Source organism: Schistocerca nitens, chromosome 1, assembly GCF_023898315.1.
Source record: "Schistocerca nitens isolate TAMUIC-IGC-003100 chromosome 1, iqSchNite1.1, whole genome shotgun sequence".
NCBI lineage: Eukaryota > Metazoa > Arthropoda > Insecta > Orthoptera > Acrididae > Schistocerca > Schistocerca nitens.
In genome coordinates, this window is record NC_064614.1 from 538,329,227 (window position 1) to 538,356,608 (window position 27,382).

Here is a 27,382-nt window from a genome sequence, read left to right on the forward strand (position 1 = left end):
GGATGGTGTCTTGGGGAGTTGGATCATTAGGAGTAGGATTAGGATCATTTTTCTTCGTGGCAAAGTGATATTTCCAGCAGAGAGCACGAGTGTAGGACAGTAAATCTTTGACAAGGGCTGTTTGGTTGAATCTGGGAGTGGGGCTGAAGGTGAGGCCTTTGGATAGGACAGAGGTTTCGGATTGGGAGAGAGGTTTGGACGAAAGGCTAACTACTGAATTAGGGTGTTGTGGTTCCAGATTGCGTTGATTGGAATTTTGAGGGTTTGGAGGGAGTGGAGCTGGAAGTGGGAGATTGAGTAGATGGGAGAGACTGGGTTTGTGTGCAATGAGAGGAGGTTAAGGTTTGCTGGAAAGGTTGTGAAGGGTGAGTGAGTTGCCTTTCCGGAGGTGGGAAACCAGGAGATTGGATAGTTTTTTGAGGTGGAGGGTGGCATGCAGTTCTAATTTACGGTTGGCCTGTAGGAGGATGCTCTGAACAGCCGGTGTGGATGTGGGAGAGGAAAGATTAAGGACTTTTATTAAAGATATGAGTTGACGGGTGTGTTCATTGGCTGAGTTGATGTGTAGGTGAAGGATTAGGTGGGTGAGGGCAATGGATTGTTCAGTTTGGAACTGGTATAGGGACTGATGGAAAGAAGGGTTGCAGCCAGAGATGGGAACTTTAAGTGTGAGGCCTTTGGGGGTAACACCAAATGTCAGACAAGCCTGAGAAAATAGAATATGGGAGCATAATCTGGCTAGGGCGAAGGCATGTTTGTGGAGGGAATGTAAATAAAACTTAATGGGGTCGTTGTGAGGGTGTTGTGAGGGTGACATGGTATTAAAAGTTGGAAGGTGTAACATGAGGCTGAAATGAAAATGAAAATAAAAATATATGGGGAGAGATAAAGGTGGACTGGAAAGTAACTGGAGATCTGGTGAGAAAAAAGGGGAAAAGGTGTTGGTTACAGCTGGGCTATGTTGGACTTGGGTTGGTAGACAACGATGTGCACAAAGGTTAGGTGGTTGTGTTGCCGCCAAAACACGTTAAAGGACGGAGAAATTAGGGAAAATTTCGATAAAACTGTCATTCAACATCATCTTTGCCTCTGCACTTCTGTCTCGACTGACATCTCTGCCCAAACTCTTTGTCTTTAAATATGTCTGCTTGTGTCTGTATATGTGTGTGTGTGTGTGTGTGTGTGTGTGTGTGTGTGTGTGTGTGTGTGTGTGTGTGTGTGTGCGCGCGCGTGCGAGTGTATACCCGTCCTTTTTTTCCCCCTAAGATAAGTCTTTACGCTCCCGGGATTGGAATGACTCCTTACCCTCTCCCTTAAAACCCACTTCCTTTCGTCTTTCCCTCTGCTTCCCTCTTTCCTGACGAAGCAACCGTTTGTTGCGAAAGCTAGAATTTTGTGTGTATGTTTGTGTTTGTTTGTGTGTCTATCGACCTGCCAGCGCTTACGTTCGGTAAGTCACATCATCTTTGTTTTTAGAATATAAAATTTGATACACAAGCTTAATCTACATCACCACCCAATATTGCGATAAAGTAGAAGCAGAACATCGCAACCTATAGACGATTGATGTGTTGGCCACACAAACACATAATAGAAAATGGTTAAAATTAGCTTTTGAGCTTTCGATTATTTTGCAGTAAGAGTACACACATTCACACATGCAACCACACAGACACCAAAGTGTACACACTCAACGCAGCAGATTGAATACCAACTTAGTTTAGAGCACAGGGCCTCAACAATATAGTCTGCTCTTTCTGGGCATGTTGAGTACTTACTTTCTGGCCAGCTGTCCACTTCCCCATCCTGTAATTTCATTCAAAGTGTACGCATGTGCCACCACAATCTGAGAACTTTTGCAGTGAATGAAAGGCAGGTGAGTATTGCAGGTTGCAGTGTAGCTAACGTCCACCGACTTTTAGGAGCAAACAACGCTTTAGGACACGAATGCGGGTGCCTGTACCTCAAACTGCCACCAATGTGTGTAAGTTCCTTCTCTAGAGATTTTGTGCGAGCTCTGCTTTTCACCTATCTTGTATGAATAAAAGTCTATGGCATATTACAAAATTGGACACGAAGTTACAAGCATTTAATGCAAAACAAACACACTGTTGTGTTGCTCACACTTACGTTTCCAGCTTTTTAAGTCGGTGGAGTGGCTCAAAAAGAGCATCTGTGTGTCCCGCACAGCTGAGCAGTTCAAGTTCCCGTAGGTCCGGGCAGTGCTGCACCACGGCGCGCACCATCTCGTCCTGCACTATGTCACTCAGCTGAAGGTGCTGTAGTTTCTGCAGTCGTCCATTCCTAAAGGGACAGTAAACGGGTGTGTACTAGACTTATAACAAAACGTACAATATACAAAAACAATCTAATGCAATATGTCGGAAACTCTGTGAGGCTTTTCTCAAACAATACTCTCGTCTGCAGGGAGGTCACAAGCCCAGAGTATAGTACCACAAAGCAGGAAGATTTCAGAGGATCTGTGATGTGTGCAGTGACTGGAAGATAATACTAATGTACATAAATGTAACGTACTACACATAAATAAGCAGAGACACTGATTAATGTCCGGTAATGCTGTTGGTGATAAATCAGTGAAAATGTTAACAACAATAAAATATTTAAGTGTATACACCTGGAACAATAAAATATTAATGAGTATAAAAAGTTAGTTCTGTTGTAAGCAGATGCCAGGTTACGACTCCTTGGGGGGGAGGGGGGGGGGGGGGGGGGGGAACAAATCCACGTTTTAAAAAAACTGAATCGACTGAACCTTACATATTCCTTCACTCGGTATCATTAAGTGAGGACGTATATGAAAGTGACCAAAACAGTGAGAATTTTTTTTATTGGCTCTTCATTTACTACATGGAACTGAAATTTCAGTTCCTCAATATTATCTTCCATTTCCACTTCTAAGTGTGATAAAAATAATAATAAACAAACGCCTGCATGGGACACACCCCTTTGTTGTCCTGTATTTCCACATATTACTTATTCCAGCAGTGTTTTCTTCCAGTTTTATGGAGCCACAATGTGGGGAATATTTTGGGGATTAGCGGATTCAGTATGCGCATGGAAAACTCAAAATCCTAATGAAATTTCCAACTCCCTGGTAGGGTAACCATGCCCCAAGACAACATTTGTTTCCACAACTGCTGATGAATTTGCACCATATGATGCTTGTTTAGTTTTCAACTGTACTAATCTTGCAGACTACAGACTCTGGAGAGGCTAGTATTTGATCCAAGAGCTTTCAAACTGGCGACATTGAAGGAAATCACAAGCAGGAAAATTGATGCTGCTGACATTACTGTTACTCAGTTTGAAAATCAGATTAACCTAAGAGGACAAGCAAAGTAAAGACTACTTGAGGATGTAAAGGAGAAAGCATATGTTTTGCACTAGTTTGCACTGATAAGGTAAGGCCTAATATAAACAATGTCAAATCTTTAACTCAGGCTTCCCATAATCTACATTTTGCCAATTTTATGTAATTAAATTTGGCATAAATCAGTCACTACAATAGTGAAACATTCTGTGGAAGGAATTTTCATTTACTACTATAGTAAGGCAAACCTCTAAGATTTTTTTTTCCTAGGAATTTGTATAGCTGTAAAAATCTAGCAAAAGAAGGTATCAATATTCTGTTCCACAGATATTTGTAATAATGATATATCAAACTTTGTATACAAGAACATTAATTCCAGTCTGACAGAACTTCATAGAAGGGACATTTGTACTCATCTTGTTGAAAAAAATTCAATTATTTATAATTAAAACATATAACTTCAATAAGCATGAAAACATATGTGTGTATCCATATATGACATTCTTTAACAACTGTGCCAAATTTAGTTACATTGCCTTGAGAACTTCAGATTTTTTTCAAAGTACTGCAACTTCGCATATGTCCCCCCTTAAAAGAGCAAATAGAGAAAATCCAGCAAAGACCAGCCAGTTTTCTCTCTTCATTATATAGTATGTGCAACACTGTAACAGAAATCCTATGAATTCCAGTGGCAGATGTTACAGGAGGCATTCTGCTCTGTGCAGAAACTTACTGTTAATATTTTGAGAAAATTTGTTCCATGAAGTGAAAAGCTAGATATTGCTTCCTCCTCACACACAGTTTGTAAAATAACTGTGACTGGAAAAAGAGAATTTAGACCTCGCACGAGGTATTATATTACATGCCCTGTGCACCGTTTGCAAGCAGAACAGGTATGAGGTGAAATGACAGTTCCCTCCACCACTCACTGTAATGTGCCTCGTGGGGAATACTTGGAGGTGTACAACTACATCATAAGTTTATGTATGTTGATAGGCCTGTGCCTCCTGGTATGTAACATGGTAAAACATTCTTTTTTTGTGCTGGTAAGGAATTCCTACACTGATACAAGGAAGTCCTACCTCGATACACTGTTGTGTTTATTGCCAGTATACCTTGTTAGACACTAATTAAAATTTTATGACATGAAATGACTTCTTTTCCAGTATATATGAAACACTCATACTCAGTCATATGAAACTCATTTATTCATTTGTTGTGTTCTGCAGTCCTCAATAAGGAGCGGAGCTTCCTGGAACAGGAGGATCAGAAAACAAAGAAATTAAGATTTATCAAAAAACAAAGATGATGTGACTTACCAAACGAAAGCGCTGGCAGGTCGAAAGACACACAAATATACACACAAAATTCAAGCTTTCGCAACAAACTGTTGCCTCATCAGGAAAGAGGGAAGGAGAGGGAAAGACGAAAGGATGTGGGTTTTAAGGGAGAGGGTAAGGAGTCATTCCAATCCCGGGAGAGGAAAGACTTACCTTAGGGGGAAAAAAGGACGGGTATACACTCGCACACACACACATATCCATCCACACATATACAGACATATTTAAAGACCAATTAAGATTTAATTAATTCAAATTTTACAAGCAGTAGATGTATTTTCTATGGAAAGGATGAGAATCCAGCTGAGCTGTGATGCTATAGGAAGTGTTGAAAATCAAGTTAGTTAGTTTCATGTTCCACAATTCCACTGCACCATAAACTGTAAAGTGGAATGAGTCATTTTTCGTTCACGTTGCAAGATAGCTTGTAAATATGGCTCATCCTGAACATTTATAACTGTACTTACAATCACTTTTAAATATACATCTGTGAGTTAGTAATTCCTGCCCACCACCTTTTACACATCACAATAACAGAATTTTTTTTTTTATGAAACAGAAGGAGTTGTCGATGAGAAACTTTATTTTGTTTTCAAATTTTTCTTTTTGCCAGTCACACATTTTATAACACTGGGTAAGTTATCAAAAATTTTTGTTGTAGCATTGAGCATTTCTTTTTGTGCTAAAGACAACCTTAATGTGGAGTAATGAATTTCATTTTTCCTTCTGTCGTTTTGAGTAGTGCTGGATTTTTCAAAACAAACTGCGTGAGGGAATAAATATACTGTGAAGCACTAGTCAGAATGCCCAACTCCTTAAACAGATGTCTATAAGATGATCATGAGTGAGCACCACGTATTATTCTTATAGTATGTTTTTCAGTAATGAAGACTTCCTTTTCTTATAGATGAATTACCCCACAACATTATTCCATATTAAATTCTTGAATGAAAATACGCAAAACATATCCACTTACAGATCTGTCTCTCCCCAAGATTTGTGATGATTCTAAGTGCAAATGTGGCTGATTTAAGTTGTTTCAGGAGTTCCAAAATGTGCTTTTACCAATTTAAATTTTTATCAACATGGATACCTACAAATTTTGAACCGTCCAATCTATTTATTATTCCCTAATTATGTTACACTTACCGTTGGTGTAGCAACCCCAAGATGTGCAAAACTGAATAAATTTTTTTAATTCAAGGTGATACCATCACAGAAAACCACTCAGTGATACTTTTAAGAACCTTGTTTACCATTGTTCTGGTGCTATATGTATGCTTGGAGTGATTACAACACTAGAATCAATAGCAGAAATAACTATATGTTTACCATTCTTCTGGTGCTATATGTATGCTTGGAGTGATTACAGCACTAGAGTCATTAGCAGAAATAACTATTTCTGTTTGATGTACATTAGACGGAAGATCACTTACACATATGAGGAATAATAGCAGACCTAACATTGAGCCTCGAGGACACCCATATGCGATTCTCCCCAATCAGAACAATGTCCCCAGACTAAAATGGTTGATTCTTTTGGTTAGATCTGACATTATCCATTGCTTGGCTATACCATCAATTAAATAAAAGTTCTGTTTATCTAAGACAGTACTGTAATTCACAAACTCAAATGCCTTATTTTGGTTGTACTAAGTACCAACTGGCACTGTTCTCTTATTTAACGTTTGTAAATTTTGCTGAGTGAACATGTAAATGGCATTCTCAGTAGAGTAACTCTTTTGAAATCCAAACTGTGATTTACTGAATATATTATTGGAGCTTACATGAGAGATTATTCTAAAATAAATCAACTTGTCAGAAAGTTTAGAAAATGTCAGTACTGAAACTGGTCAATTGTTACTGATGTTATCTCTTATCGTCTTTGAAATATGCCATTGTTAAACCCCTCTTTAAGACTCTCTCCGGAAATTCTTGAGCTAGTGATGGATAACATATTTCAGAGAAGGCAGAGCTTATTGTATGTGATTAAATCATTAGTACGCTACTGGAAACACCATCAAAACCAGACGAGCTTTTATTTTTGAGGGAATACACAATTTTCTTAATTTCAGAAGTTGGTGATACATTTATATGATTGAATTTTATGCGAGTTGCTTTCTCAACATAGTGTTGTGATTTTTCCCTTTAACTGTTTGTCGTACACTCAACACTTAAGTAAACTGATACGACAAGACGTTAGGAAGTTCTTCACAGAATTGGTGGGGGATGGAATGTGCCAAAGCCACAGAAAGAAGAAGGAATAAAATGACAGTACGTGTGTCGATACATCAGGGAACATACCCACATATTATAAACTCGTGCCACTGAACACAGTTCTTTTTTCTTGCAGGGTCCAATTACACTCCTCAAGCCACTTCACATTGTATGGCAGAGGTATCTCTGCCACCAATCTCTCTTCCCCCCTTCCTGTTCCACGCACAAACTGCAAAAAATGAATGTTGCTGAATCTCCATATAAAGGCTCTCATTTCTCTGATTTTCTCCTTGTGTGCATTTCACAAGACATTGGTATGTTTTTAATTTTCTTTCCAATTGGTAGGAATTCCCAATTTATTGCTTTACTTTAGATAGAAACTTCTCAAATATCTTGACACAACTACTAAAAGCGTACAGGAGTAAATGTATTGGGAACTGAATCTAAGAATTTCCAGATCCTTAGAAACTCTTCTACAAGTTGCTCAATTATCTACTTTACACAATATCCATACTGATTACTTCTGTTGAACAAACAATTACTTCACTTCATGTGAACTGCTATAGAAGATAGGGAGTGAAACCATGCAAAACAAACCAACACTCTTGTCTTTAGGTCAACATACAGAAGTGACTTCTAAGGGCAAAACACACTGAACTGAGTTTCTTGCTTATTTTATCTGTGTGTCGACTCCATCCTGACTTGTTAAGCAGCTCCACACAAAGGAATTTCCACAGTGTGTTTCATTTAGAGTACAGTCATTAATGATTTCTCACAGTTCAAACATGCCTTTTGACTTGTCTGAAACTGAATAATATTAGTATTTCTGAGATAAAGAAGGGAAGAATGAAGACCAGGGTTTAAATGAAGTGACACTATTTCCGAGTCTTTACTGGCCTCAGAAAAATAGGATTTTATGTATGTAGACTGAAGCAGCAAGTGACAATTTGTACTGAGGCTGGGAGTCAAACCCAGGTCTTCTTAATATACAGATGCATCAGGTGCATTGGCCACTAAACCCTCCTGGCGCAGTGGTTCACACAACTGCACAGATTAGCCCGGCATGCCTCCCCCCCCCCCCCCCCTCCTCGATCTAACTGCTCATTGCTGCCCCAGTCTGACACAACTGCTTAGTAAGCAGGAGATCCGGGTTAGATTCCCAGCCTTGATACAAATTTTCACTCGCTGCTTTAGTACATATACACAAAAAAATCGTATCTGTATGAGACCAGCGAAGTCTCTGAAACTGTGCCATGTCATTTGCATTAGTACTTGCACCTGCATTTCAGGCTGGATCCTCCATTTACGTTTGATGCTGAGGTGGTATTCCAAAATACGGAGCCTTAGTAATTCTGTAGTTCTGTTCACGTTTAAGGGGGAGAATTAATAGTAGTATGGAGCGGCAACGATAATTTGGATCAAGGAGAGGCGAGCCAGGGTAATCCGTGCAGTTGTGTGAACTGCTGCGCCAAGATGGCTTAGTGGCTAACGCATCTGCCTAGTAAGCAGGAGACTCGAGTTCAATTCCCACCCTTGGTACAAATTTTCACTTGACGCTTCAGTTTGTATACATAAAACCAGGGTTTAATGTCCTGTTGATATTGATGTTATTAAAAACAGAACACAAGCTCAGATTGCTTCAAGGATGGGAAAAGAAGTAGACCGTGCGCATTCAAAGGAACCCTCTCAGGATTTGCCTGGAGCAATTTAAGAAAATTGCGGAAAACCTAAATCTGGATAGCCAGACACACATTTGAACTACAGTCCTCCTGTATGTGAGCCCAGTGTGCTGACTAACCCTGTTGTGAGAGATAAGGATTTAAACTGTTAGGTGCAAAGCACTCACAGGCTCATACTGCTATCTTCTGAGCTAGTCTGGTAACAGTTTGATTAGATTAGCTCAGTTGTGCCACTGGCAAACATTAAAGCTTTGGAACATACCAACAGACCTTGTTAGGAAACAAAAATTGAAATTCATAAAATGCAGCCATATTTGGATCCTGTAGGATAAGCTACATTATTTACTTTGGCTAGGGCTATTTCTAATCACAGATGATAGGAAACTTTTTGTTTAGATTAACTTCCCACCAGGTCCTAACCCAATCTGTACGGTGGGTCCAATATTGCCACTACATGAGACACAGTCCAGCCATGGCAAGTGAACAGTCGACAGCTGATACTCTTGACATTGCCGTAGCGCCATAAGCTCCACTGGTAACTTTTCACGAAACATCCCTACGATTCACACTATCCTTGTTAGCCACACCTCAACTGTGAGAAAACAAACTCCTTTTACCAGGAAAGTGTCTCTCCTGTACACCAAGCTTGAACATCGTGCTTCGAAGGGCTCTAGGGAACAGCTGAACAATGGGAAGAGAAATTTTTTTGCTGTGGACTGAAACAGGCAGGTTTGAAAAAGCATTAAAATGTTTATTACATCACAACACATTACTGTACAGTAGTTATATTCTATGGATCTTGTACAGAGGCAGCTCTGGGGTGTGAAAAGTACTCAAACATGTACATTTTACTTATGTGTTATAATCACTTAAGTCGTTACCACAAAACATTATTGTATTACAGTGCTAATTTTGATTATAAAGTAACCTAACCCTCAATTTTAAGTGTTTCTGTGAAGATATTTGCAATGCAGTAGGAGGGGTTACCCAACAGAATGTTCTTTACTTCAGTCTGAAACTCCAGCAAGTTGTTGAATACGTGTGCTGCCACCAACCTGACTACTTCCTGCACTAATCTAAATCTAGAGATCATTTATAGTCCTGATGGCAAATTCTTATTTTCCCCCTCTTTTTGTGAGAAAAGACAGATATTAGTAATGACTAAGGACATTAAAAATGTATCTATTTGTGAAATAGCTTTCAAATACTAAGTTCTATGAAAAGAATCTCAGCAGGATGTCCTAGAACAAACACCTGTTATAATTATTGCAACACAATTCTGTTTTCTGGAACCACTATCCCCTTAAGTTGAACCTAGCCCTGTTGAACCTAGCCCTTCTGCTCAAAAGAAAGGTTCCAGAACTCACTGGTGAACATAACTACATAAATACATTTCTTTATTTTTAAATCATCTATAGCAGTTATCACACATATGCTAACATATGCTGAACAAAAGGTGCTTCAGTAATTCCAGGCAGTGGGTTTTCCAACTCGGACTTTGATCTGTCTGTAGTGCCAAAACTTTAACATTTTTGCTACTTGCACGTATTTGTTTGAAAGGACTATTATACGGTGTCCAAAATTAAAGCAAAAACCCCTGTTTCTCTATTCTGTGTCTAATTCACGATGTAATCATACAAACTGTCAAGAGACATCTGTACGATTGTGTTGTGTACAGAATACGGCATTCCACCAACAATGAGGCCAGGGCACTTATCGAGCAGGATAGTGTTCTCCAGGTAGTCCCTCATCCACAGATGCTGTGTGCACAGTCAAAGATGGTGGGTGCACTGCGGCACAGAGAAGACACCTACCTGACTCTCTGCGGTGGAGAGCCATAGGAAGAATGGAAGCAGGACAGTGGAAAAGGCTTAATGTGAATTGTTCCGTTATTTCTCAGGTGTGGAAACAGTTTAGAGAGACCGAAACCGTATCCCGAACACCAGGTCAGGGGCTACCATTTGTGACACCAGAAAGAGAGGATTGTTATTTGGCTTAGTACTGCACAGCAACTGACATCTGACCCCACAGCATCCACTGGATGTGTCGTATCGAGGCCGACGGTGCACAGAAGGCTTCGGCAGAGTGGCCTCTACTGCCGGAGACCAGTCGTACGTGTACCTCACAGATGGGAACGTATAGAGTGCAGTTGTCAGCATGCCACCTGAACAGTCGAACAGTGGGCCGATGTTTTTCTTCACAGACAAGTCTCGATTTGGTCTGGAGAGTGAGTCTCAATGGATTCGCATCTGGAGGGAATGTGGAACTCAATTTCGGGTCCGAAACACTGTGAAAAGAGACTGATATCGCGGAGGATCCCTAATGGTGTGGGCAGGGATTATGTTAGCCACACTAACACCTCTTCATGAAATTATACGGGTGAATTGGCAAGATTTAACTGCCGTCAGGTATTGTCACGAGATCTCGGGACCTCATGTGCGGTTGCTGTGAGGTGTTGTGAGCCCAGACTTTATACTGACAGACGATAACGCTCGACGTCATAGATCGTGGGTGGTTGCTCTCTTGGAAAAAGAAGATATTGCACCCATGGGGTGACCTGCTTGCTCTCCCGATTTGAATCTCACAGAGCATGTCTGGGATGCATGGTGAGAGGAGTTGCATCACGTAAACTTTCGCTGACCACTCTCCGATACTTGCATGCATTACTTCTTCGACACGAGATCGATGACATCATTTGCAGCTTGGCCCATTGTCATCATGCCTGTATTGGTGCCAATAGTAGTCACACCCCGTACTGAGCACATTAATCAGTTGTCAGAATGTGTATGCAGATCTGTTAAGTTGGAAAAAAGTGAATAACATTTTTATCTATTCTTATCTGTGTTGCAGTTGTTTACATTCTGTATTTTTTACCTTGTGTCTACTTTACCATAACATGTTTATACTGTTTTGTGGCAAAATAAATGCAGCATTGCAAAATTTCCATCTGTTGCTTTAATTTTGGACACAGCGTGTTATAGTTTTTGGAGTATCACTGCACTGTATTGAAGTTTGACATGACATTTTTAGGATGGCACCTCCCACTCCCAAGCTTCTATGAAGATGAAAGATGAAACTTCCTGGCAGATTAAAACTGTGTGCCCAACTGAGACTCGAACTCGGGACCTTTGCCTTTCGCGGGCAAGTGCTCTACCAACTGAGCTACCGAAGCACGACTCACGCCCGGTACTCACAGCTTTACTTCTGCCAGTATCTCGTCTCCTACCTTCCAAACTTTACAGAAGCTCTCCTGCGAACCTTGCAGAACTAGCACTCCTGAAAGAAAGGATATGGCGGAGACATGGCTTAGTGGCTGCAGAGTGAAAATCTCATTCTGGAAACATCCCCCAGGCTGTGGCTAAGCCATGTCTCCGCCATATCCTTTCTTTCAGGAGTGCTAGTTCTGCAAGGTTCGCAGGAGAGCTTCTGTAAAGTTTGGAAGGTAGGAGACGAGATACTGGCAGAAGTAAAGCTGTGAGTACCGGGCGTGAGTCGTGCTTCGGTAGCTCAGTTGGTAGAGCACTTGCCTGTGAAAGGCAAAGGTCCCGAGTTCGAGTCTCGGTCGGGCACACAGTTTTAATCTGCCAGGAAGTTTCATATCAGCGCACACTCCGCTGCAGAGTGAAAATCTCATTCAAGATGAAAGATGTTTGTGACATTTAGCAGTGGGTGTTGGGATATTACACTATGGGATATACAGATATGTGCAGATAGGAGAAAATCCAGGTGAACACATTCCTCAGGCTATGTATGTGCTGCTCATGGTGAGTAACATTGCTGCAGAGTAGGTTGGTGGTCTGAACACTGGGGGTAAACAGAGAGTAAATGTTCAATCCCATGATTGCCCACAGCAAGCAGACGTGGCAATGAGCCATCATCTTTGTCCTTGATGCCCCCCCCCCCCCCTCCCCCTCGTGGCCACAGTGCAGGATGTGCAGGTTGTTCTGCTGGAAGGACGTCCAAATCACTGCCCGCGGCACTGTCTTCTGTTGTCAACAAGAGGCAGTCTGTGGCATAGAAGAAAATAACTACAGACAGGGTCTGAGGCTCGAGCCAGAGGCCACCCGGTCACCCACCCTCTGTGGATATGTTGCCTCACCTGGCAGAGAATGAGATCTGAGCTGACTGCATGAGCTCATAATAGGGAACCCGTCTATGGTCTGCTGAGCTTCTTTGTTAAGGTATAAGTGGAGGATTTCTTCCCAGTCAAGGCTGGGGTCAGGTCCCATTGGGAAACATGAGAGTCCATCTGGGTTGGACTGCTGAGCCATCAGGCAAAACAGAATCTCACACTGGTAACAGCTGAGGAACTGGCCTGCTGTTGAAACCTGTGTGCCATCTTGACTGGCAGATGCACCGTGCAGCTAAAGAGAGAGACTAAGGACATGTGATCCGTGACCAGGTGAAACTTCATACCATGTAGAAACACATGAATCATTCTGATCGAGTAAATAATGGCAAGTGCTTCCTGTTCAATCTGAGAAGTGTCTGAGACAAGTAGTATTGGCTGATAGGAATTGTTGGGATTCCAAAGGACCAGTGTAGCCCACTAGCCTTACCGAGATGCATCTGTAGCCACAACAAACTGTCAGCCCAGCCGAAATGTGGCCAAGCACAAGTCCATGATGACTGTCTTTCAAACTGTTGAGTGCTTGTTCACATGCTGGCATCCAAAGAATCAATGTACCATTTTTGGACAACTGCTTTAGAGGATATGCCATAATAGCTGCCTGTGTAATGAATTTGTGGTATAAGCAACATTGCGTAAAATTGCGTGTAGCTCCTCGATATAAGAAGGCTGAGGGAGGGCCTTTATAACCTCGACGTGACTGTCAGTTGGACCTCCCGAAAGCAAATGATGCATCATAGGTATTCAATAGATCGCTGAAAGAAATGTGATTTATTCAGTTTGCACTTCAGACCCACATCACGCCGTGTCTGAAACAGAAGCCAAAGGTTCCTTGGTGATGGGACTCATGACTACAATTTCAGTTAGATAGTCTATACAAAAAGAGACCTGTTCTGTGAGTTGGTCCAAATAAAGTTGAAAAAAGGCCATAGCACTCAAGATCCCAAAAATAATCTGCTGTACTTGTAGAGACCAAAGGGCCTGTTGACTCCAAGCAACTGCAGGAACTCCTCACTTAGTGGTAGTTGGAAATATGCCTCTGACACATCAAATATGGAAAAATACTGTCCCCCACCAGTTTTTTCAATGAGTTCTTATGGACACAGGACGAGGTACGTGTTGACCATGAAGTGTGCATTAATTGTCCTCTCGAAACTGCTGCAAAGACACAGCTTGCCAATCGTCCCCCAGTCGACACTCATTTTGCTGGACTGTACAATGTAGAAACTGCCAGATGTCTAGAATGAGGTGTGCCATCAATCAACATTTCACCAAATTAGAAATGAGCAAAGCACTGGTACGTTCAAGTTTTCCACACAGCATCAACTCTGCAAACTTTTACAACTCCACGAGAGCTTTAGAAGCATTTTTCCCAGAGCGGGAAGCAAAATTTCACAGCTGGTGCTTTTCACTTATACTCATCTTTCCACTGTAAGAAATGAGAGAATGAACCAAATGCAGCAAAAAAACTCACTACAGGCAGAGAAAACTTTGCAGACCATCTCTCTCTCTCTCTCTCTCTCTCTCTCTCTCTCTCTCTCTCTGTGTGTGTGTGTGTGTGTGTGTGTGCGCGCCTGCAGAGATGGGGGGGGGGGGGGGGAGAGGGGGGAAGGAGGAGGGAGCAAAGAGCAGGGAGCAGGGAGCAGGGAGCGAACTGCATGCTGCAGATACTCCACACAGTGCAGCATTGAACTTTTGGGTAGTCCCATGCACAGCCATTCGAACAGCCCCTACACACTAATACAATAAGAAGCAAATTTTATAACTAGACTAGTCACTCCAACGATGACAGGCTTTTTACAGAAAAAAAGAGCCTTCACAGGTGCGGACGACTATGGCAACGTGCTGAAGATCCAATTACTGATGTACCCTAGTACAGAGTACAAGTTGTTGTTAGTGGCACATAACTTTAGTCCCACCACTTGTCCTGCTCTCTGTCTGGTCTCTCACAGAGGTATTTTCACCAAAGCGAATGCTGCAGCTCTTTCTTTCCCTTGGCCTCAATCTCTGAGTCCACAATCTCCTAGATGGGACCACGTTAATGGGTAGTCAATTCTAGACATGCAGATAATTTGACCAGCTGTATGATATGGCCCTATAGTGGTATACTAGCACTGTGCATGGCAGAACTAACAGATCTTTTTGTAATGGTCACTGTGTAATTGTGGGCATGGACGAGCTCCACTTTAAAAGAAAAGTATGATATTTAATCTGGTGTAACTCACTCAAACACAGCAGGAACCAAGTGTCGGACTTCCCGATTAGTGACACCGAAGTGGAGACGCCGCAGGTTGTGGAGTTTCCCCAGGGCGTTGAGAGTTTTTGTGGTCTCCTCGACGCTGATCTCGCGGTGGTTTATCAGCTCGAGGTGCTCCAGCACGTCGGCACACACAAGTAGCAGCGGAACTATACTCCTGTGGAGAAGAGCACAATACGGCTTTATGTGCTGATGAGGTGTACAGGTAAATCCTTCTACACAACTCAGTCAAATTCACAACTCTGTAACAGTCAAACGTGGGGAGTCAGCACACAATCGACATCTGAAAATTCCACAGAAATGTAGGAAGACCTGAAGCAATGACTCAACTATTGGAGAAAAGCAAATATACATTATAGTGTTTACAGATTTCCAGTAATTTTGAAACAATTCCATCTGGAATAGACAGTCTGACATTCTTAAGGCAGCAGGGATTAAACATAAGAAGCGAAACACGATCTACAATTTGTACAGTAATTGCTGAATGGTTAATATATAATGTGGCTCCTTTCAATATACCTTTTACAGGGTAAGAAAAGCCAGTGACTAGCTATGGTAGGAGGTCACAGGTAGTCTTTGGGACAGTACTGCACCTTGGTCGACTATGAGGGAATGACTCATGGGGTGCAGGGTCGGGAGCAGGGTTGCGAGCAGGATGAACAAGGATATTCTGTAAGTTTGGTGGGCTGCAGAACACAGCTTTGGGTGATGCATGTAGGATATCCCTCATCTTAGAGCTGAACCCCTGGGGAGGATGGATTGAGCTCTTCAGAGCCAAGGAGACACTGGGTGATCAGAGGAGTGCTGGTCAGTGGTCAGTTAACACATTTACTGGTGTCACTAGAGGAGGCCGCAGTGGATATCTGATTGTGGACGAGCTGGATAGAATAGTCTGTCAATAAAACCTCTGGTATGCTTATCAGTACCTCTCCAGGAGAGACTGTCTTAAAGCAGTACTATTCGTGTGGGTCGAGAGGTTTGCATGTTCGTGTGACACTAAGAGCTAAGCGGTAGCATAGCTACTGGGAGGATCTCCCGAGCCGGACAGGTCTCGATCGAAGAACCAGACGAAGTGTATCTCAGAATGCTCTATTTTCCCATTCCTTGTCCTTCACCTTTTCACATTTTTCAGAGTGAGGAAATGAACCTTGACAGCGGTAGAGAAAGCTTTGAAATTCTGCACGAAGAGATGGCAAATGCAGTCATCAACAAGTAAATCAGGAGCAACAAGATTTGGGTTGGAGATGGAATGCATTAAGGCATTGCGAAGAGAAGAGAAGCCGAGAAAGGCTTGCTACAAGTCGCACATATTGCTCGAGGCAATATCGAGAAATAACTGAGCAATCCTGACGAGAGCAAAGAGAATGTGCATCAAAGGAATGAGGAGGCTCAACAAGATTTCTTGGGGAAAGAGGTGCAAAAGATGTGCTGTAAAGTCACCTTCTTCAAGAATAGATACCAGAGTTGCCAAAAATTCATCAAGGACAATAACAGGACCACATTCAGCAATTAGTTCAATACTGCTGTGAGATGGAAACAATACTTCAGGGAGCTCCTCAATTGTGATGATCCTAAAGATGTGCTTGAATTTCAACATCCTGACATTGTAGATTTAAATTGCTGGAGGACATTAAGATCACCCACATTGGAGGAAATGAATATTTAGATAATGAAACTGAAGGAGAATTAAAGTCCAGGAGAAAATTGAGTCTAGGCAGATGTCATTCAAGCTGAAGGAGAGACACTCCAGAAGAAAATACAGTTAATCAAGAGGATCTGGATTTTGGAGGATATCCCAGAAGATTGGAAGACAACAGTCGTCTGCTCTGTATACAAGAAAGATGAGAAAAAGGATTGCAGCTACTACAGAGGGTGCCTCTCGTAAGATCTTGTCTAACTGTATACTGGACAGAATCCAGCTATTTGCAGAAGCAGTGACTGGTGAGTATCAGAGGCGTTTCAGGAAGGGCTGTTCATATGTCAACATCTATGTGCTGCAACGGCTTACCGAAAACGTGTGGGAATGTGGCAAAGACCTACATGTGCTATTCAGGGATTTTACAAACGGATATACTGCATCCACTGAGAGTGACTTATGAGTTGCCTAACCAAATTTGCAATGCCCAAGAAACTCATCAGCCTAGTTCGAGCCTGTCTCACTGATTCCAATGGGAAAATGAAGCTTGTGAAACAAGTCAAGGAGAGCTTTTAAATAAAAGGAGAGCTTTTACATAAAAACAGAGTTCAGACAAAAAAATGGTGTGTCACCGATATTGTTCGACCTGGTGTTCAAAAAAACGAATGACACATTGTGTGAGGCAGAAATCAGAGCGAGGATCAGAGTTGCAAACTGATCATACTTAAGTCTGTGTCAGCTTTTTAAATCATGTAGTCTCTAAAGGAATTTCAAATTCCACCTGTGCAAAACACTGACGTAACATCTAGGTCTGTAGAGTTGTGAAACTTGGAATATGCAGAAAAAAAGACTTAAATAATCTTCTTATTTTCCAGTAAAAAGTCTTACGAGAGCTCTATGGTCTGGCAGAAGATAAGATCATTGGAGAATGGAAGATCCAAAATTATTGTGAAGTGGCTGAAATCTGTAACAGACCAAACATTGCAGACCTGATGAGAAACAAGCAGCTAGTATAGGCAGCACATGTCACTCAGATGGGTAAATACTGAAGGCCTTTGAAATCCGTGGATTTTACTTCATGTGAAAGAAAACCACTAGAAATACCAAAGAAAATGTGGAGAAATGGAATGTACAAGGACTTGCTGCAGATCACAGAAGGTGACTGGTGACAGAAGGCACAAAACAGATTCCAATGGAAGAAGAGACTCGTAGCCGTGCACGATCCTCTGGACCTGATCGCGTAAAGTATGTAAGGTAATCTTTACATTTAGCCAACTCCTGTTTTCCATTGCAGATGCAGTAAGGCTGTAAGGAAGACACTTTTTGAGATGGAATGGCTGACAGTTTACAAAGTGAGATATAGTTGGTGGTTGGTCCACTCGATATGAACAGAAGAGGTTGAGACTGACATAAAAGAAAAAGAAAAGACTTGGTAAGCTGAGAAGGACCAGGTGATGTGGATTTCAGAGCAGATGTTGAGGAAGTGGAGATACAAGCAAGGATTTTCCCATCACGAGCCCAAGTCGTGAAAATATTATCAATGAATCTGAACCAGACAATGCGTTGTAAGTGTTGACTGGATAGGAAGGAATCAAAATGTTGTAAGACCCTTAAAAAATCATCCGATTTAAATGTTGGCAGAATATCAGTGGGCTCAAGTGAAAATTATTCTTTCACTATCCAGGGACACAGCGCAGCGATACCAGTGCACTGTACATCCCATTATAATTAATCTAAAAGAATATTGAAGAATGCTAAAAAAATCCACTATTTTGGTAATGACTGCGAGGGACCATTAAACAAATTAATTTTAAAAAGACACGAGAAGAATAGCTGAAAGATAGCACAAAGACCCTACAAAATGAAATACTATCTTCATCTAGTTAGCTTCAGTTTTAACATGTTATCGTCACCAAAGTTCAGTTTTACTTTATTTTGGAAGAGAATTGGGCAAATTATTCTTGTGCAGAATGGTCCTCAGAATTCAGACACATCCTGAAGGCAGAAGTTTCCATAACTTTAAACCATTTGAGAGTTTTTAGGGAACCTGCAAGTAAGGAGGAGGAGTAGTGTTGTGATGTCTCGAGACCACCTCGTAATATAACTTAAAGAATAAATTAGCATCTTTTGTGTGAGAAGAAAATTTGATACCAGCAAGGTATGTAGCTTTTAAATATTTAGAACTGTGGATGTTTCGGACAATCATAGAACTAAATACAACACAACATGATGTCACTGTACAGTTTACACAGTCCTGAGGACCTTTGCACTCATTCCATTAGCCCAAATGAGAGGTTCACATTCCTCATGTGCTTGTTGCTGTTGAGTATCCTAAAACATCAGTGGAGAGAACTTACCAGTTTACAAAGTAGTATCCGAGCTCTGTTCAGAAAAAATGTATGTAGCACTGTTTAGAAAAAATTACTGGTAATTGAACCTACTTCTAAGTTTAATCAATTAAATTTCCAGTTGGATCAAACGTATATTATCCAGGCCTCTCAAATCTTCAATTATTAATTTTACATTCTAAAGGAAAATTAATAGCTATTATACACGAGATAAGAGAGACACTCAAGACATAACAGACCCCGTAACGAAAGGAGTGGGAAGGCAGAGGGCCGGGATGAACCACCAAGCCCAGTTGAAGCCAATCCAGACAGGGTGAAGGAGGAAGCAACACCGATAAGGTGGAAGGTCCCTCCCTTAAATAAAGCGATAAAAACCCCCATCACAAATAAAACTAGTTCCACCGCTGAGGCATTGTCAGCCAACACCAGGGGTAGTGAGTCTGGAAAGCTTAAAGTCCGTCGCAGGGTAGCTAAGTTGGGGTAGTCCAATAAGATGTGAGCCACAGTCAACATCGATCCACAATGACAGATAGGCGGGTCCTCATGATGGAGGAGACAACCCTGAGTCAAAAAAAAAGTATGGCCAATGCAGAGCCAGCAGAGGACAACAGAGGTCTTACAAGAGGCCCGTAAGAAGGACCAGCATAGAGTTGTAGAATCCTCAATTGCCCTGAGCTTGTTCGGCGAAGAAAGAGTGATCCATTCTGCATCCCAAAGGCCCAAAACCTGACGTCGTAATGTCAAGCGAAGGTCTATTTCTGGAATGCCAATAGCAATAGATGGCCTGGTAGTAGCTAATTTAGCCAGTTGACTGCCAGGAATCCCAACAAGGTCTGGGGTCCAAATTAAAACCACCGAGCATCCACGTTGAGTGAGGAGATAAAGGGACCAATGGGTGACGAGGGAAGCACTGGCCGATAGCGTGCAAACTGCTCAATGAGTCACTACAGATAGTGAAGGGTAGTCTTAAGTCCAGTGCACGCAAGATGGCTACCAATTGAGCAGTAAAAACACTACTGCCATCTGGCAAGGAATGAAGTTCCATGCGTCGCGCATAGGTGTAAGCAAAACCAGTGCAGCCAACAACCATGGAGTCATCAGTGTAGATCACTTCTGAACCCTGAATTGCTGGAGCTCAGAAAAGAGCGACTGAATGCGGACAGCCATGGTAAGCCCACATCGTGGCCGCCACTGCAGCAGGGTGATCGTGTCTGGATAAAGGAGACCATAATTAGCGTGCTTTGGGGTGCAGCGAATGTGGAGCGCATAAGATATCTGTAAGTAGGCTGTTTATGTTTTCTTATTGGCAATGTTACGTAGCGCTCTGTATGAAAATCACTGGCTGTGCTGTGTGCAGTCTGTGGCTAGTTTGCATTGTTGTCTGCCATTGTAGTGTTGGGCAGCGGCAGCTGGATGTGAACAGCGCGTAGCGTTGCGCAGTTGGAGGTGAGCCGCCAGCAGTGGTGGATGTGGGGAGAGAGATGGCGGAGTTTTGTAATTTGTCATGAACTGCTATATATATTATGACTATTAAGGTAAATACATAGTTTGTTCTCTATAAAAATCTTTCCTTTTGCTAACTATGCCTATCAGTAGTTAGTGCCTTCCGTAGTTTGAATCTTTTATTTAGCTGGCAGTAGTGGCGCTTGCTGTATTGCAGTAGTTCGAGTAACCAAGATTTTTGTGAGGTAATGGATTTGAGAAACACATAGGTTAATGTTAGTCAGGGCCATTCTTTTGTAGGGATTTCTGAAAGTCAGATTGCGTTGCGCTAAAAATATTGTATGTCAGGTTAAGCACAGTCCTGTATAAATTTTTCTAAGGGGACGTTTCATATCGGACGTTGCTGGCGCAAAACTTGCAGTGGTGGAATCCCCGTCTCTGCAAGAAGGCTAAGTACAGGGCTCCTCTGGAAGGCACCAGTCGCAAGTCGGACCCCACAGTGGTGGATGGGGTCTAGTATCTGCAGTGTCGAAGGCAACACAGAATCATAGACAGGACTTTCATAGACCAAACAAGATTGGACCAACGCTTGATGCAATCGCAGGAGAACAGAGCGGTCTGCACCCCATGTGGTATTGCACATACACATAAGAACATTGAGATGGGACCAGCACGTCCTCTTCACCTGGCGAAGGTGAGGCAGCCATGTCAACCAGGCATCGAAGACCAGACCCAAGAAGCACGAGTTTCCACCATCTCGAGGGGCTGGCCATCGAGGAACAGTTCCGGATGGGGATGGACTGCAGGGCGACAGCAGAAATGCATGACAAGTCTTGGCCGCCAAAAACTGAAAGCCATGGGAGAGAGCCCATGAGTGTGCCGGACAGATTACGCCCTGTAAATGGCGTTCTGCAGTATCCATTACGGAGGAGGCGAGGTAGGCACAAAAATCGTCAACATACAAAGAGGGGGATACTGTCGGCCCTACAGCTGTCACCAGCCCATTAATGGCTACGAGAAAGAGAGGGACGCTCAGCACGGAACCCTGTGGAATGCCATTTTCTTGCCGATGGGGAGAGCTGTAGGAGGAGCCAAAGGAGCCAACTTGGACCCGAAAAGAGTGACAAGAAAGGAAGTTACGGATAAAAATGGGCAGAGCACCACGGAAGCCCCATTTTTGAAGGGTGGTGAGGATATTGTGGCACCAGGTGGTGTCATAAGCTTTATGCAAATCAAAGAAGACTGCAAGGAGGTGTTGCTGATGGGCAAAAGCCGACAGATAGACTCCAGGTGGACCAAGTTATCCACCGTAGAGCAGCCACAGCGAAAACCACTTTGAGTCAATGACAAAAGATCGTGGGATTCAAGGATCCAAAACAGCTGCCAACTCACCATGCATTCAAGGAGCTTGCAGAGGGTGTTAGCAAGGCTAATTGGATGGTAGCTATCCAACTGAAGAGGCAGCTTCCCTGGCTTCAATACGGGAACAACAATGCTTTCCTGCAACTGTGTAGGAAATACCCCCTTACCCCACAGACGGTTGAAGAGGGACAGTATCCGACGGTGGCCAGCCACTGGTAAGTGTTGGAGCATTTGGTTATGTATCCGTTCCGATCCCGGAGCCGTGTCAGGACAAAGGGCGAGGGCACTGGCAAATTCCCACTCACTCAATGGGGCATTATATAGCTCCGAGCAGTGAGAAACAAAAGACAAAGGCAGTCTTTCTGAATGCTCTTTCAGGAGAAGGAACGTGGGTGGATACTGAGTTGATGCCGAAGCTTGAGCAAAGTGCTGAGCGAAATTTTCTGCCACAAAGTCTGGATTGGTAAGGACAACACCATGCACAGAAATTCCTGTAACCCCAGTGGGAGGACAGTGGCCAAAAATTCGTCAGAGTTTCACCCAGACTTGTGAAGAGGGGGTGTGGGGACCTATGGCAGCTACATATGGTTCCCAGCAAATCTGTTTCTGAAATTTGATTAGGTAGCGGGCCCGGGCATGGAGTTGTTTAAAGACCAGAAGAAGAGCAGTAGAAGGGTGCCTCTTGAAGTGTTGGAGAGCACGGCAGCAGTCTTTCATAGCTGCAGCAATTTCCGGAGTCTACCAAGGGACCATCTTCCAGTGGGGAGAACCTGAAGAAGAAGGGATTGCTGAAACAGCTGCTGAAAGGATGGAGGCAGTCAAAAGTCTGAGTAGATTCACCAACACTGTCGTGTGGCAATACAGGGGGGATGGGAGCAGAGGAGAAAGCACCCCAATCCGCCTTAGATATGGCCCACTTGGGAGGGTGACGGAGTGAGAGACACTGAAGGAAGGTCAAAACAATTGGATAATGGTCGCTGTCTCATTAGTCATCGTGGAAGCCCCACTGAATGGAGGGAAGAAGGCCAGGACTGCAGACGGAGAGGTCAATGGTTGAGAAAGCGCCGTGCGCCACACTAAAGTGTGTGGAAGTGCCTGTGTTTAGTAAACAGAGGTCAAGCCCTGCCAGAACAGCTTCAACTGTCCTGCCCACGGCAGTAGTCGCATGACTACCCCAAAGAGGGTTGTGGGCATTAAAGTCCCCTAATAACAGGAAGGGAGAAGGGGATTGTTGAAGAAGAGTGGTGAAGGCATGGGATGTGGGCGGCCTGTCAGGGAGGTAGAGATTACAGATTGTGATTGGAGTGGCCAGATGGACCCTGACAGCAATGGCTTCCAGAGTGGTATGGAGGGGAACCCATTTACTAACAATGTCCTTACGGACCAAGGCGCAAAGACCACCAGAAGCCCACAAGGTGCCAATTCGGTTCCGACAGAAAGTGTGGAACCCAAGAAGGGTGGGTGAGTAAGAATTGACAAAATGGGTCTCCTGGAGCGCAATATAAGCGGCAGAGTAGAAGGAAAGAAGGGGCTGCAAATCTGGAAGGTGACACAAATATACATTACAATTCCACTGGAGTATTCTCAAGCCAGAGTCCAAAGTGGAAGTGAATGGACTGGAGTCGGTCACACCACTGAGTCACTATCCGTCACCGATAAGGATGGGGTAATATCCATATAGGTAGGGCCAGACACTGTTGGTTCATTGACTGTAGGAGGGAAAGGCTGCACCTCAGGGGGTACCAGAGGGGCCTTGACCTTGTTCCTGCATTTCTGCTTCTTCTCTTGGCAAGGAAGAGCAGGGCAGACTTCAGTGAGGGCAGGCAAGGAATCACACTGCCGATGTGGAGCAGCAGATCACCTTTCAGGGGGTGCCAGGAAGAGGAGTCCCGGGAGGGAGCTCCAGTACTGGTGGCCTCCGAAGGAGGAGAGCACTTCTCTGGCAGGGGAGGGGTAGCAGCACACGAAGGGGTGGGTATTGGTACTGGGGGGGAGTTGGAGAGGGGGGGAGAAGGAGGGGGGAGGAGGAGGAGGAGGAGGAGGGGGGAGGAGGAGGAGGAGGAGGGGGGAGGAGGAGTAGGAGGAGGTGGCGGTGGCGGTGGTGGTTAGTGTTTAACGTCCCGTCGACAACGAGGTCATTAGAGACGGAGCATAAGCTCGGGTTAAGGAAGGATTCGGAAGGAAATCAGCCGTGCCCTTTCAAAGGAACCATCCCGGCATTTGCCTGAAACGATTTAGGGAAATCACGGAAAACCGAAATCAGGATGGCCGGAGACGGGATTGAACCGTCGTCCTCCCGAATGCGAGTCCAGTGTGCTAACCACTGCGCCACCTCGCTTGGTGAGGAGGAGGAGGAGGAGGAGGAGGAGGGGGGGAGGAGGAGGGGGAGGAGGAGGCTGAAGGCATGGGGCGAATGGGGGCGGGGATGGGAAGAGGAGGGAGTAGGAGGGGGAATGGGCGTAATTGAAGCAAAAATAGATGCCATAGACACAGGATGGAGCCGGTCATATTTTTGACAAGCCTCAGTGTAGGTGAGCCGATCTAAGGTTTTGTACTCGTGAATCCTCATTTCTTTCACAAACACCGGGCATTTAGGTGAGCGTGGAGAATGCTGTCCCTTACAATTTACACACATTGGCAGGGGAGCACAGGCACTCCCCTCATGGAGGGGGCACCCACAGTCACCACAGAGGTGATCAGTGGTGCAGCGGAAAGCCATGTGTCCATACCTTAAGCATTTAAAACATCTCATCAGTGGTGGAATGTAAGGTTTTACATCACACCGATACACCATTAACTTGACCTTCTCTGGGAAGACATTACCCTCAAAGGCCAGGACAAAGGCGGCCATAGCAATGCGACTGTCTGGAGGGCCTCGCTGCACACAGCGGATAAAACAAACCCCTCGCCACTCGAGGTTAGCACGGAGCTCCTCGTCAGTTTGCAGGAGAAGATCTCGGTGGAAAATAATGCCCTGTACTGAGTTCAAAGATTGGTGGGGTGTGACGGAGACTGGGATGTCACCGAGATGGTTACAAGCACGCAGGGCGTCAGATTGGGCAGCAGAAGACGTCTCTATGAGCAAAGCATCGGACTGCATTTTACTCATCGATTTAACTTCGCCATACTTATCTTCAATCGTCTCCACGAAAAACAAAGGCTTGGTCATGGCAAAACTATCGCCATCCGTCCTGGTACAAACCAGGTACCGAGGGAAAGGTTTCAACCCAAGCTGGCGAGTTTGACCCTCCTCCCAGGGGGTGGCCATGGGAGGGAAGGCTGAAGGATCAGAAGAAGGAGTGTCACATCTGCTACCACTCTTAGAGACGGCCACAGGGTGGCCATGATGTTGAAGCTTTTGTTGCTTCATGCACAACGCGTTCGCCCTAGTACCACCCAATCCGATCAGGGGCTCACCCCGTGGGTGCCACCCAGCCGCAGCAAGAGCCATATGGCACGGCGGCCATTATAGGGAGTTTTGGTGCCCCAAAATGATGAACATCGACTCCTGGGCATACACGAGCCATTAACAGCTCAGGTACTAGTAGTGTGATCCCTGTGGTTTCAGGGGGGTATGCCAAGTGGGTACTTAACAGCCCCACCACATGGACTGGCTATGGTGCTGGTGACCTAGCAGGAGGGGGGCCAGGGTGCAAAGGGAAAGGGGAGGGGAGGGGGAGAGGAACCTGCACCATGGAAGCAAGGTAGGGAGTTCATCTCCAAGTGGCTCACACTGAATGGAAAATTTTGGAAATGGAGGTCAAACCCCAAGGGGACAAAACACGCCAAAAAGGACGTGGAAACAGCAAACTAAACAATAGCACAGACCAAAACAAAGCCAGGAGGATAGCCAGGTCAACATAAAGAAGTCCACTAAGAGGGAAAAGAGGGGGTACGAACAAAGGAGCAAGGATAAGGAGGGAGAGGAACAGGGATGGTAATGCAGCCTTCAAAGGAACGGAAAGGAGACTACAATAGCTCGGGGGCCCGTGCGTACCACACACGTACTTACTAAAGGACTGTGGGCCCCTTTGGGGGGTGAAATTTTTCTTTACAGTCTATAGTCTAGAGCAGTGGTTTCCAACAGGTTGTCCACGGACCCCCAGGGGTCTGCAAGCTATGCCAGAGGGGTCCGCGAGATGCTATTATAATAAAAAATATATTAAATATATTTCGTATGATAATAGAGTTTTTGTTTTGGCCACTTCCTGCATGAGCAGCGCTTTAGCGAACGCTAACTTCTGCGTCTAGCAATAATCAAATCTTTAACAATAACAATAAATTGAAAAAGTTTTAAGCACAATGGTGGTTCAAATGGTTCTGAGCACTATGTGACTTAACTTCTGAGGTCATCAGTCGCCTAGAACTTAGAACTAATTAAACCTAACCAACCCAAGGACATGACACACATCCACGCCCGAGGCAGGATTCGAACCTGCGACCGTAGCGGTCACGCGGTTCCAGACTGAAGCGTCTAAACCGCACGGCCAAACCGGCCGGCTAAGCACAATATTTTTTCAATAATGAATATGTCAATGTTTTTTCTAAGTACCAGAAATAGAAAATGTATAAAAAGACTCTTAATTTGGCTTTTTTAGGTGCCTGATACTGTGATATGACAAGGTACCAATCATGCTCAATGAGGGGGTCCTCGAGAAAATTTTGTTGGTAACCCCTGGTCTAGATAGTATATAACCATGTAATTTCAGATAGATTGGCTGATAAAAAATACAAAAAAATCATAATTGTATCAGATCAAAAAAGTCTCGAAAATTGTATCATTTCATTTGAGAAAAAAGAAATTTCATTTATTCTCCAAATATTAAACGGTAATTTCGTGCCAACACAATGGTAAAAACAACAAAACTTCGAAACTTCGGAGTACAATAAAATGGAAAAACAGACAGAAAAATTGCTAAAATTTTGTGCAGTTATCATTTACTTATAGAGGATGGACACAACAAAATTTGTTTGTGTCAAAGACTGAGCAATAAACGCAGTGATATGTAATGATCAGAATTACGAGGGCAGTTCAATAAGTAATGCAACACATTTTTTTTCTCGGCCAATTTTGGTTGAAAAAACCGGAAATTTCTTGTGGAATATTTTCAAACATTCCCGCTTCGTCTCGTATAGTTTCATTGACTTCCGACAGGTGGCAGCCCTGTACGGAGCTGTTAAAATGGCTTCTGTAACGGATGTGCGTTGCAAACAACGGGCAGTGATAGAGTTTCTTTTGGTGGAAAACCAGGGCATCTCAGATATTCATAGGCGCTTGCAGCATGTCTACGGTGATCTGGCAGTGGACAAAAGCACGGTGAGTCGTTGGGCAAAGCGTGTGTCATCATCGCCGCAAGGTCAAGCAAGACTGATCTCCCGCGTGCGGGCCGGCCGTGCACAGCTGTGACTCCTGCAATGGCGGAGCGTGCGAACACACTCGTTCGAGATGATCGACGGATCACCATCAAACAACTCAGTGCTCAACTTGACATCTCTGTTGGTAGTGCTGTCACAATTGTTCACCAGTTGGGATATTCAAAGGTTTGTTCCCGCTGGGTCCCTCGTTGTCTAACCGAACACCATAAAGAGCAAAGGAGAACCATCTGTGCGGAATTGCTTGCTCGTCATGTGGCTGAGGGT

General features: G+C 43.8%; 1 protein-coding gene across 2 annotated transcripts in view; it reads right to left on the reverse strand.

Moving 5' to 3' along the window:
- LOC126253647 (F-box/LRR-repeat protein 17-like) overlaps positions 1-27,382 on the reverse strand; it is an 81,862-nt gene that overhangs the window by 18,926 nt on the left and 35,554 nt on the right. For both annotated transcript variants that reach the window (XM_049955165.1, XM_049955156.1), the window contains exons 5-6: positions 14,922-15,110; positions 2,131-2,304 (exon numbers count right to left, since the gene is read on the reverse strand). In XM_049955165.1, coding sequence (XP_049811122.1) covers positions 2,131-2,304; positions 14,922-15,110 — 363 coding nt within the window. The remainder of the gene's footprint in view (positions 1-2,130; positions 2,305-14,921; positions 15,111-27,382) is intronic.